This window comes from Salvia splendens, chromosome 11 (assembly GCF_004379255.2).
Source record: "Salvia splendens isolate huo1 chromosome 11, SspV2, whole genome shotgun sequence".
Taxonomy (NCBI): Eukaryota; Viridiplantae; Streptophyta; class Magnoliopsida; order Lamiales; family Lamiaceae; genus Salvia; species Salvia splendens.
Genome location: NC_056042.1, coordinates 2,117,047 through 2,130,112, shown reverse-complemented (window position 1 = coordinate 2,130,112; position 13,066 = coordinate 2,117,047). Strand labels below are relative to the sequence as shown.

Here is a 13,066-nt window from a genome sequence, read left to right as displayed (position 1 = left end):
TGATGAGAGAGAGAGAGAGAGAGAGAGAGTAGGGTGGTGATGTTTTAAATTAGATAGGCCTGCAAAGATGAAGAAGGGGTGAATGAAGAAGATAGTACTCCTACATAACTTCTGAAATAAGTAAAAAATGGATCAGAAATCCCAACTACTCAATACAATCATTATCTCTCTCTCTCCCGCCATTAGTTTTCGAACTAACTCATCATGCACTTCAATTCAAATATGTACATATATATATATACACACAAATGTACATAGCCGAGATTTCTACACTTGGGTCCCAAATATGGATGGTAGGAAGAACCAATAATGTTAGGAAAAATGTCAGTAATGTCGTCATAACTACTATTAACAGCACTTTTATTTGAAAATTACAGTTTTTCCGATTTATTTTTTATAAAGCCGAATTTGATCAAATGTCATGGTTTTTTCGACTATTTGCCCTACTATATATACCATGACATTAATTGAAAATAACAAAGACGGTATACGATAGAAGAAGAAGATAAGAATTGAAAAGACAGAAATATGTATAAAAAATTAATAGAGAGAAAACCCGTAAGCGACGGAGAGTTTTCGGCTAAGTTTCGGTTCTCACTGTACAAATGTGGTGTATAACACAACTTCACAATTATCTTTATGAACAAGAACAATGACATATCAAATCTAAGAGATACATGAATGTAAAATTCTCAAAAAGTCTACTAATTTGGATTTTGAAATTAAGTGGACAAGTTGGTATCATTTTCCTACACTTTTTCTTGAAAACATTCAATCACAATATACCAAACTTCTACACCACCTTTTAAAGCCAACAATGATACATGGAGTGAAAAAAGACACTCGGACCACCCATTATCCAAAAGTGTGTAAAATGTTGGGGAGTTTCCCTTTTCCATGATAATAATCACAATAAAAGGGCAAAATACAATCAAGTTTTATTTTTTCAATATTCTCAAAAAATACTATAGCAAAGTTGCCTATTTGATAGGACAGAATCCACTATAGAAGACCGGTGGTCAAACATTAAAGCCATAAATGTCATTACAGCTTTGGTGTGTTCATAATTGCATAAGGCAGATTCCAAAAATGGTTCTTTGTGAAGGGGAAATGAATAGATTAGGGCATTAATAGTGCATCTCAAAATAAATGTTCTGCCAAAAAAATCGAGTGATTGAGTGTGACATAAATTACTTTTATGCACCAAACCAATAATTCAATACCAATCTACTACGTAAATATTATTCTTATTTATAAGTCACATGTAACTAGTTCAAAATTAAAGTATTCCTTTTGGTTAGTTATTAGATAACTTATGCATTTTATTGCAGTTATCAAGCATCTTTATTAGTTTTAATAATTCATACTATATATTATTACAATTATTAATAGTTAAAATTATTTTGTTGAAGGACAATAGGGTTTAGTTAGTCAAGTTTGAAATGGGATTTTCAGTCAAGGAAGTTTCATTTTTTAACTGTTGAATTTATTTTTGATAAGACGTATTCTATGGATACTTAAATAAACATCATTTCATTAACATATCTATTTTTCTCTTCTTTTATTTTCTTATTTCAATACTGTTTTGAGCATTATCACATTTACACGGATGAGACATTTAAAAAATTTTAAACTTTGTAACAAAATATATTGTTTCCAAATCTTATGGGGACTAATCAAAATTTCCATGATTTATTTATTTTTTTTCCATTTTGATAAGTGGATAACAGAATCTACTAAATTATTAAAGTTGCATTTATTGTATATACTACTATTTTCTCCGTCCGTTATTATTTCCTTTTCAGTCTATCCATGATTAAAGTATTTCATTTCTATTTCAATATTTTTATTAAATGAATTATACATTCTACAAACTCATTTCATTTACTCCATAATTTATTAAATAAATATTAATATAGTAGCATAAAAGTAGAACCTAAAACGAATTAATTTTTTTCCTCACATAGTCATAAGTAATTACTTAGAACTGTGGTGGTCTAATTTGAAACATTTATTTCTACTAAATATAATAGTATATGAATATGAAATCTACATACTAGTATTATTTACTTTTTCAATAAATTTTCTTTCATATAAAATTTTTAAAACATGCATTAGAGTCAAAACCCATTAAATTTTTCCAACCATATTTTTTTTACAAATATTAAATAATTTCTTAAAATTATTAGCAATTTAATAAATCACAGTCTATTAACTTTTACCAATCTTTCATACAACGAGTTTATTATAGACCAACAAAATAAAATTTACTACAACATATACTACAAAGGAAACAAAAGGCAAAAAAGCAAAAGAAAAGGAAAGACCCAACGAAGAAAATTAATACTAAAACAGTCGATAAATCGTTAAAAGCTCACCAACATTTGCCACCAAATTACACACATTCTCTCTCTAAAACAAGGCTTCAGATTTGCAGAGCTGTGACCAAAAAGAGCTTTGGCTTCTTCTTGGGTAGCTCTCCTCTTTCTCTCCAGCTAGGCCTCTGTTCACGGTTTTGCTGCGTCTCTCAGTACAACAGAAACCAAAAAAGTAGAGAAAGAATCTAATGGAGTACGAGCGGATACACAAAGTTCAGGTATTGCAATCACAGCTTCTACCTAAATCCATGCATTTCTCGTCCTTTTTCTTCGAGTTTGTTCTTTCTTCGTCGATGTATTTAGCTCCAACGCCTCATCCCCTTCGGAATTGATGTTTTTTTTTATCAAAGCACACCAATTGCTCGATTAATGTCTTCTGAGAAAATTACAATGACGTTTCAATGAGATTACTTGAATGGGGAAAAAGTAAATTTTGCACCTTTTTCAAGTTTTCCACAGTGGGGTGGTGCCGTGTGTGTGTTGAACTCTCTCAATTTGGTTTTTTTCTGTTTATTGAATTTTTCGATTTTCTTTTTTGGGCGTTGTTGCAGACTGGTATTTTATCTCCGAGTAAGCTGAGGATGAAGCTTATGGGGCCGCACCATCAAAAGAAAAAAGATGGATCAAACAGTAATTCTTCGAGAACATCTCCTGCTAGGATGGAAGATTCAGAGTTTGTCAAGAACAGCTTGTTGGCAGCCGAAAATGAGGATTTTGGAGAGGAAGGTTTGATGAGTTTTTCCCTCTTTGATTTTTCCTTTCAGTTATCTTGGTATTGGTAGATTCAGATTGCATTTATTAGTCATCGATCGTTGAATTCGAGCTAGTGTGGGCCTAGGGGTATTTACCTGCTTTGATCTCTTTTTATTGGCCCTCTCTGAAGCAGTGACATAGTTTCTGCAACATTTGGTAAAATTAGTTCAAGTTTTTCAATGTGGAAAGATTTGGAAACATAATTTTTTTTGTTGGAGTGAAGAAGCAGTCTTAGTGCTCTAAATTGTAAAAACACCCTTTTGCTGATTTTAGACCTGCATTCTGTCTTCCTTTGGCAGTGTCGAATTTAGAGGTTTTGCAAGTTAAGTCTGATGGTGTAACCCCGGATGCTAGCCAAGGAAATGTGAATTCATTGCAGTCGAAGGAGCTCGGAGCAAAGGATAATGGTGACGCTAGTCGTTTTAGAATGCAGCTTACTTCCAAGGGAGATACTGGTAATTCCAGCTCCGTCCACCCTGTTAGAATGTGTGAGGATGAAAACCTTGATTATGATAGCACCTCGAGCTTTGAGTTCCACAAAGGGGAGAGGTCGCTGCACCATTCGATGACAAGATCGTTCTCGAGGCCAATGTCCTCGAAATGGAATGATGCGGAGAAGTGGATTATGAACAAGCAAAATGTGCAATCCAATATGTCAAAGAAGGCCAACATCCAGAATCAGGTGAACAGGCAACCAGCCACAAATGTGGTGAGAGTTGTGCCAGAATGTACGAGTTCTGAGAACAAGCCATGGGTGAAGAGGGTCGATTTTTGCCAATCTGCTTCGCAGGCGGGATTGGGGTGCCCTGAAAGTAAGGATTTATCTGAGGTAGATGATTCAAATATGCCTTGCACCAAGACTGTAACAGACGAAACAACAGGTGATTATGATGATTCAACTCTTTTGTTTAATTTGAATGTGTGTTTCTGTTTTCATGTTTTTTGCCTCAATCAGCTTGAATTTCCACTCTTCTTCCATAAAGATAATATAAACTAAGAAAGAAAGAAATGCATGTGTTTCTCTTTCTCTGCAATGCTTGTCAGTTGCAACTTACAGGGACTCCTTTGTTAAGCTTTTCAAAATTTGAAGGTCTAACTAACTTTGTAATTAGTTAGATTGAGACATGTAACTAGGAGTAACTGTTTGTGTCGATATCAGTAGGTTTGAAAGTTCGTTGTTTTGTTGTGAAATATGCTTATAATGAACTCAAGAAGTTATACAAGAAAGTTGTACCTGCTAGAATATCTCACTCTTTGAGCGCGAAGTGACTGGTTTTTTTTACTCTGAATGATTCTGTTGCTGCTAATCGTTCTGCTCTTGTTGAGGAACTAATGAAATTAAGATGTGTGTTAGAAAGAAAATAATGATGTGCACTTTGTGAAACTGTTATGCTTATTTGCTTCTTCTGATGCCTGCAGTTCCCACCATAAGATCAGTGTCGATGAGAGATATGGGAACAGAAATGACTCCTATTCCGAGCCAAGAGCCATCGAGGAGTGCTACACCAGTAAGTGCAACAACCCCACTCCGCAGCCCAACGTCCTCTATACCTTCTACTCCTCGGAGGGGGGAGCCAGCACCCACGCCAACGGAGCACCCCATCCGCGATTCCACGCAGAACCTGGCTGAACATGCTAAGAAGGAATTGTCTGAGCAAGAACAAAAGCTTAAAACGAGAAGGGAGATTGTAGCCTTGGGCGTTCAACTCGGTAAGATGAATATTGCCACTTGGGCAAGCAATGACGAGAAAGATAAGAGTAATTCTGGGAATGAAGCCATAGACAACGATGAGCTCGCACAGATTGAGTATGCAAAACGCGCAGCAGCCTGGGAAGAAGCTGAGAAAGCTAAGCATGCTGCCAGGTTCATACTTGAAGCTTATGCTCTGTTGAAGCTATTTTTTTCGTAATCAAATGCAGTTTGAACTCACCCGAACTTGATTTCAGATATAAACGTGAAGAAATAAGAATTCAGGCATGGGAGAGTCAGCAGAAAGCAAGGCTTGAAGCTGAAATGAGACAAATAGAGGTAAAGGCATCTTCGCCTCTTATTACTGAAAATCCATGAACACTGTTTTGCATCAGAATGAAAACTGATGAAAAAAGATCAACAAACTCAGGCACAGATCGAGCAAATGAAAGCACAGGCTCAAGCAAAGATGGTGAAGAAGGTAGCAATGGCAAGGCAAAAATCAGAAGAAAAACGAGCTGCAGCAGAAGCTAGAAAAAACCAACAGGCTGAAAAAACTGCGTCGCAGGCAGAATACATCCGCCAAACGGGCCGTATCCCTTCTTCCCCCTTCATCTGCTGTGGTTGGTCATAGCCAAGCCTGGACATTCACACGAGCAAAACTTCGCACCAGAATATGCAGAACAACGCACTCCGTGGGAATAAATACGTCTATGTTAGAATCACCATTGTTGTAGTGCTTTTCCATCATTATTCTCATCAATCCATCTATGTATCTATTAACAATCAACAATTTCAAGCCTTTGGATTGAGCTGCAGATCTTTGCAGCTATACATGCCCTCATTCACACCCTGCGTATATAGTTTTGGTGTAAAATCTGTCATTTTTCTTCTCATAGTTTGCTATCAAGGTGAGTCAACTTAAACTATTAGATTGGCTTTTCTTGTTTTGGAATCAGTTACTGTACATTCTACAAAATAGGCTAAATTTTGATTTTTTTAAAAAGAGATATAGAATGAAAACTAGAGCTATTTCAAGATCAATTAGTAAGAGTTCAGAATATGGGAAGAAAACAGAGGATGAAGTATATACTATATAATTAACTTACAGTAGTATATGGCTTCTATTATAAAGTTTTTTAAAGTTAGAAACAGAATTCCTCTTGCCTACCAGATTCAGACGATGCTAATATTACAAACAGATTCTGATTCAGAAATCAAGACTTCCAACAGAAGGTATACCGGTGCTCACGTTCCTCGCCTCTTGCCGGTTTCCATAACCATCACAACTGCCGTTTAGGACGGGCAACCTCTGAAGGGGCACGGAGTTTAGGAGTTCCAGTCCCGGTTTCCCCATCTCCTGCACCTCTTTCGGCGACAGGATCTTGATGCACCACACACTGTTTACGAACTCCCTGAAATAGGACGAGAATCAGTGTTTTTGAGGCGACAGAAGATGTATATGCATTGCATATTCTGTTATGAATGCGAGTGAAATGGATAACTCACTGCCAGGGGTCATCACCAAGAAGAAGAACATCGTTTTCACGGTCCACAAATACAAGCTGCCAGCCTGATCTCAACGGATCTTCCAATTCGCCTTCGAGGCCAAACATCTGAGCAAGCTCACTTCGCAGCTCCGGATAGCTGCTGAATTTGGTGATGTCAAGCGACCTTCCAAACGAGCCAAATTTGTGAACCTGTGGAACATTGGATATCGACTTGGTATAGGATGGATAGAAAAAAAATAATACAAGTGCAAAAGACGAACAAGAGTACGTACAAGGCTTCGAAAATATTACCTTAACAAAGGTTCTATCGGGCGTATTGCTATTCCCTCTATTCTCGGTAGGCATCAACAAACCTGAATCATCAATGCAACTGCTTGAAGTCACGGTAGGGTTGAGCTGGTAATCAGCACCAGAGCTAGTCATGTAGCTGGAAGAGGCGAAGGCCATGGTCACGTTATCACTGTCACTAACAACTGCTTTAAGGTTTGGCATCCCATTCGGCATGAGAAGGGAGGAGGAATCTATGTTAACTCCAAAGAGGAAGTTGTTGTGGGGATCGTTATTCGCTTCTTGCCCCATCAAGCACTCTCTGCCAGGAAAAGGAGGCAAAGAAACAGGATTGCTGGTTGTGTATGCGTTCGAGAGTCCTAACTGATCAGCCTGCGGCGTGATACTCTGGGAGGAGAGACTACTGGAAAGAGGATCGAGAGCGACCCGTTTTGTCGGCCAACCACTAGAAGATAGCAAGTTGCTTGATCTCAACACGTTAAGGACGTTGGAGGCCTCGTCCTGGGTGACCGAACTCAACAGGCTGTGTAGAGGAGAACTCATGTTACCGACAGGTTTAACGTTCGACTCTGAAAAGCTCTGATTCATGGAAGACATCGAGTGCATAGTCGGAGACTGTAGTTGAGAGTTTGATGACAACTGCGATTGCTGAGGATCAATATCATGCTGCGTCTGATTACCATGTTGTTGCTGCCGCTGCTGGATCTGTGCATCGTTGAACGAGTTTTGCCGGAGCAGTTGTCGCTGGAGGAGGTCTGAGTGCGACATTGCCTGAGAGTGACCTTGAAGGCTTTGAACAAAGGGAGCGGAGCAGTGAGACTGCTGCATATAACCTGCAGAGCCGCTGCCGACGGATTGGGGATGCTGGAATTGCATAACTGAGGAGAGCATCTGTTGGGAAGGATCCACAACCCTCATATCCTGCATAGCTGCAGCTGACATGGCTTGATAGATATCATTTTGCATGCCGAGCATTGACATATCGAACCTTGGCTGCATCCACGGCGTGACACCCATCCCTTGGTTCAGGCATTGCATTCCACCGTCTCCACGAAGCCACATGAGGGAGGGATTGAACTCCATCTCACTAGCCTTCATCCCTAGGTACAACAAACAATACGGATTTTAGAAATACGAGAACACAGTGTGTGAGAGCGTGATGACAATGTCATTGTCGATACAGCTAAAATGAGGAATTCTACCTGCGTATGAGGGGAGACCTGATGGCCAAGGACGTTTCAGTCGTAGAGGAAAAGCCGAATGATACATAGGGAACGTGGTTAAAGGTTCGATTTCCCAGAGTGAAACTCTCGGCTGCCTCTCCCCAGCTGTTGACTCGTCCCAGCCAACCTTCATCAAGTTAGAGAAGTGGGAGTGGTGAATACTATGAAGTCATATACGAGTTAGTAGGAGGCAGAGAAAGTGTAGCATACCTTGACCGAACGCCAGTGTGAATTTAACCACCTGGCGGGATCCGAGTCGCTTATGCCAGTTATCGTGCCCATGTAGCTGGAACCAAAAACATCTCAGAACGATTGCAAAAACTTGTCAAAAAATGCAATTCTAGGCATATAAATGTCAAAACATACCGACGGACACTAGATTCCTCTGTTTCAAACAGCATACGGAAGCGCATCCCCACGGACACTCGAGTATGGTGCACTGCTTTTATGTATTTCGCCAGAGGTATAACAAATTCAGATGGACTTGCCCTGAATCAAAATTGGTGTCGGTGGAATCGAGATATGTCAAATGATGCAGGGAGTAATCTTGAGGATGCAGCATACCTGGGATTATAGAATATCGTGTAACGGCTATATGTTGCAGCTGCATGAGCAGCAGCAGCAAGCAAACCGAGATGCATGCTATCACTGGATAAAACTGACGAAGGCATGACTGTTTGGGGGCGGTTGGCACGTCTAATGCCAAGAAGCAGCTGATTCTTGTCGTTCCTGATCAATGCATCAACGAATCAGGTCAGGCGTCACAACTCAAGAATTTTGCACAAGACATCACCACGTTGTAGAGAAAGTGTGTACCATATGAAAAGAACTGAATCACCAGCAACGAGCCGTTTAGCACTCACGAAAACACTCCAGCCAGTTGTGAGCAGATGCCTCTTTGGCTGACCTGAGATTAGTATTAAACGAATTTTTAACATCAAATATCTTATAATCAGACTAAGTGAAACTAAAACATCGATGTATAATTCTAATCATAAAAACCAGATGTTTATAGTATGTAATTTGGAACACACCTCGAAATATATGTCTGAATTTCCACTCGTTGTTATGGAGATCACGGGCAATCAACTCTTGTGCCGGAGGTTGCTGCGAAAAATCCTGTACACGGGCATTGCATAACTATAAAGCCACACAGCGAATGATAAAAACAGACTTGTCTTATAAATTTCAAGAACCAAAAAGTTTACCAACGGTGGGAAGACTTTTTCAGCTGCTCGACGCGGAACTGAGAAGCCACCATGAGTACTTGTGTCGCTAGCTGTCAAAGTTTTGCAGAAGTAATTGGTTGGCTGTTTGCTGGCTGCACCTAAGTCTGCTGGATGGAAGGAAATATCTTTCTGCTCTTGCTGCAAAAGAGCATATAAATAGACGAGGATGAAACCGAGTTCGTCTTTTTAAACAAGAACAAAGACAGGAAGCTGACATACTGCATTTAGTGGTTGCAAGGTCATTTGAGCATACACCTCGTCCGTCTCTATGTCAGCCTGGTTAATGACAAAATATCAAGCTTCGCAAACAAGCTGAAACGAGTAACGGGGGCTTCCAGATGTGAGACAACTTACGTGCATGGTCACGTTATGAAGCTGGCAAATGAGCTGAGCAGGTAAGCTCTGGTAATTAGGCATCTGAGAATCGACTTCCTTATTCGTGGATACAGCAACCTGTTTAGCACACAATTGAGAAACTATGAGGTTCGACAAATTTCTGGTTACACGACATCAAAGTTTGATACGGAAGGCCATGCTCTCAAAGGTGAAATCGGAAACAAATACCTGCTCGCTGTGTCCTTGAGGAAAATACACCACATGGCTTCCGACAGATGGGAGAGAAACGAGAGGGCCGGCACAGGCATGCCAAAGTTCAGAATTTAGGCAGCTCTTCTCTCCTCCTGGCCGAATTCGAGGAAAATCATCAATAATAAAAAACAGTTAAATCGACAAATTTGATAACATTCATCAATGATTAAACAGTTAAAATGAACAAATTCAAGAAAATTCTTCAGTATTAAAAAACATATGAGGAATTAACAAATCCAGCTCAATCAACAATGCAAAATTAGACAAGAGGAAAATGAAAATGTCAAAAATGGGCCAAAAATTAACATGTGAGACTACAATTCTTTTGTAACAGCACCCAAAAAGACAAGGAAAGAAGAGAAAATTCAAGAAAGAGAATCCAGTTCTTCTTTTGCAGATTTTGCAGACTTGAATGATTATTAATTTAAAATATTAACTTAGAAAAGCATAAAACAAATGAAGATTCCACATCAACCTTTTCCACACTATGTCAAATCTCAGAGTTAAGCGTAGCCTCAAACCATCACTGTATACAAACAAAAAGGAAGAAAGGGAAATCTTACCTTCAGGAGACTGCTGATTCAAGCAAGCAGGCAGTTTCATCATGAAGATTCAAGCAATACAGTTGGAGCAGCACAAAAAACAGCAGTAACTGCAAAAAAAAATAAACAGAATCCATATATAAAAAAATCCTAACAAAAATATATACTACTCCAATTCTCAAAATTCAAAATAACTCAGCTTCCACTTACCTCCTTTTCACCCCAAATAGCATAACACCTGCACTTTATCACCTGCCCTCCAAAAATTCAATACATGAAACAAGCCCCTTTCTTCCCAATTTATGCAACTACAAGAAATCAATTATGAATAACCAAGTCTTATTGCATGAAGATATTAGGGACAAATCTCATCTCCCCTAAAAACTTTCCACTTCAAATGAAGAAAAAACTCAGCACCTCCATCAGTTCCTATTTTCACTCATATAATTCCCTCAATCACAGGAAATGCAATTGAGATACCAACTGCCCACATCACCCACCAGGCACCAACTAAACACTATTCTTAGCTCAAGCACCTAGAACTCCAATATCCAACAAAATCTGGTTCCCAATTTCAAAAACAGACAAACATCCAACCCTCTTCAGATCTCAGTATCTCATGCTGTAAAAACTCCCAAGAAAGTAGAAGCTTCCAAAACCCAAAAACCCAATTTTTTATTTTCCCAGCAAAATCCAACCTTTTCTGCTCAAAATGAAGCGTGAGCTAGCAAGCCAAAAAGGGTGTACGATAAAATGCTCAAAATCCAAACTTTTCAACTCCACCAATGCATGCGCGTGCACCGACCACCACACACAAGAAGTACTTTAAAATGCTGGGGAAATGGTGAAAACTGAGATACTAATACACACTCTTAGTTTCCTCTCTATATATTTCTGCAAATACTGAATGCTGGGAGTGGTGCGGAGTTATGAGCAAGCAGTGGTATAGTTGCTTATTCTTCCGCTGCTCTCTATGTTTATGTATGGGTTTCTCTGCTCCAATTAGTCAAATACTCTATTCAATATCACCTTTTTCCCATTTTTTCAGATGTCACTTTTAATTTAGGCGACGGTGGTAGAGATAGAGTGAGAAAGTGTGTCAGAAACTATTTTAATTCTAAAAAGAATGTGGTGGGAGCAGTGGACCATGCAATAATTATTCTTTTTCAACATGTGAATTACTTTTCTAACCTTTTCGATCTTTTTCTATTTTCAAAAACACATTTAAATTAAGACCATTTGCAACGGGGAAGAACGCCGGGAGGGGGGAGGATGGCCGGGATGGGCATGGCTCGCGCGTCCGCTGCCGCGCCGGAAGTAGGGTAGTGGATTTTTATGTACAAAATGAGTAAAGTGTCAGATTGTTATAATAAAAAAGTGATAGATATATTATCAATATAAAATGAGCCTCCTCTTATAGACTTACCTTATCAAAATGAAGAGATGTCAAATTTTGTGGATAACTAAAATATAAAAATGGGACATTTAATTATAGATTAAGATAGAACAAAAATTCTAATTCAAAGTGGGCCTTCTTAGACTAAGGTCAGTAATAGGCCACTGCCAGCCCACTCTCATATTTTAAGGTGTCCACAGTAGTTAAAGGTCATGGCCAAGTCCAAGCCACCAAAACTTGGCTAGACCTCAAAAAAATTTGTCCACTTTAATAGTAAACAAACTCAAGTCACAAATTAATTATTTTTTCATTTTTTGTATATTTTAATTTAACTAGAATAATAATTATCGGACTATAATAATAAAAAATGCATAATTTAATTTAATACCAATTATTCGTTGTATTATAGAATGGGGAAAATTATACAACGAAAATTTTATAAAAAAAAATTAAAACTAATTCTTCGTTGTATTATAGAAAATTTTTGAAAATATTTAAAAAAAATTCGAACATCGGTGGGCGCCGCGGCTCTCGGCCGCCACAATAGGGCGCCGCCGCGCCCAAGAATCCCAGCTAGGCCAACTCCGCGGCGCGCCCATGGGCTCCACACCCCCCCACCCCCTGCGCTGCGGCTCTCCTTGTCCCCAGCTATAGGGAGCCGCGGCTCCCCTACTGTGGATACTCTTAATGTCACCATAAATTTCTTTTTAACCTTTTTTGGCAATTTATATGGAGTATAATTTAAATAATTTTGCAATGCTTTCAATTTCAGTGAGAGATGGGAGTAATTACCAATTCAGTGTGACTCTCAAGTCAAGGATATTTGTTACACTTGATGGTTGGCAGATAAAAAAGCTCATAAATGTTGAATTTAGATTCGAATATCAGATTGAATTTTCAATATATTCAAATCATCAAGAAAATTTGAATTTTGTGAGAATATGGATCAAGATTGATCTAAAAATTCAAATTTCTATAGTTAAATCCGAATAAAATAGAAAATAACCCCCAAAAATCAAATATCCAAGATAAAACAGTGTATTAATTTAAAATTTGTTATTTAAATAAAATTTTATAATATAATAAATTTTGTGCAGTACAGTCAAAACTAGTAACGCGGCGGTGGAGGAGGGGAGGAGAAGATGCAAGGGGAATGTGTCCTGCATTGCGCTCGAGCCGAGTATTTTTTATTTTTTATGTATGAATGCGGAGTATTTTTTATTTTTTATGTATGAATGCGGCGAGCTGTGGGCATTTATGAACTTTGCATAATTGAGCATAGTACTATAGTCTTAGCATTAATTAACTTTGGATATAATTCCATGTGCACTGTAAACTTTTTTTTAAAAAAGAAAGAAGAAAATGAAAAATCAGTTGGTAGATTACAAATTGACTGATGCTTGTCGCTAAATGGGTAGAGGTCGTGTTTGGCAGCTATAATAACGACACGATCTTGGACAATTTAATG

General features: G+C 38.4%; 2 protein-coding genes across 2 annotated transcripts; one reads left to right on the top strand and one right to left on the bottom strand.

Annotated features, from left to right (window-relative positions):
* Positions 1-2,361: 2,361 nt before the first annotated feature.
* LOC121753792 lies at positions 2,362-5,750 on the top strand. The gene is made up of 6 exons (XM_042149051.1): positions 2,362-2,596; positions 2,930-3,104; positions 3,431-4,012; positions 4,551-4,995; positions 5,079-5,160; positions 5,252-5,750. Exons 1-6 carry the CDS (start codon positions 2,567-2,569, stop codon positions 5,453-5,455), a joined length of 1,518 nt encoding a protein of 505 aa, XP_042004985.1. The 5' UTR covers positions 2,362-2,566; the 3' UTR covers positions 5,456-5,750.
* A 134-nt stretch (positions 5,751-5,884) lies between these two features.
* On the bottom strand, positions 5,885-11,283 carry LOC121753791 (auxin response factor 6-like). Its single transcript, XM_042149050.1, has 15 exons — positions 10,413-11,283; positions 10,224-10,312; positions 9,637-9,752; positions 9,427-9,525; positions 9,292-9,348; positions 9,052-9,210; positions 8,878-8,962; positions 8,660-8,750; positions 8,408-8,572; positions 8,210-8,332; positions 8,054-8,129; positions 7,823-7,970; positions 6,624-7,720; positions 6,331-6,521; positions 5,885-6,236 (listed from the first exon to the last, which is right to left on the bottom strand). Exons 2-15 carry the CDS (start codon positions 10,264-10,266, stop codon positions 6,032-6,034), a joined length of 2,655 nt encoding a protein of 884 aa, XP_042004984.1. The 5' UTR covers positions 10,267-10,312; positions 10,413-11,283; the 3' UTR covers positions 5,885-6,031.
* Between the last annotated feature and the right edge of the window lie 1,783 nt (positions 11,284-13,066).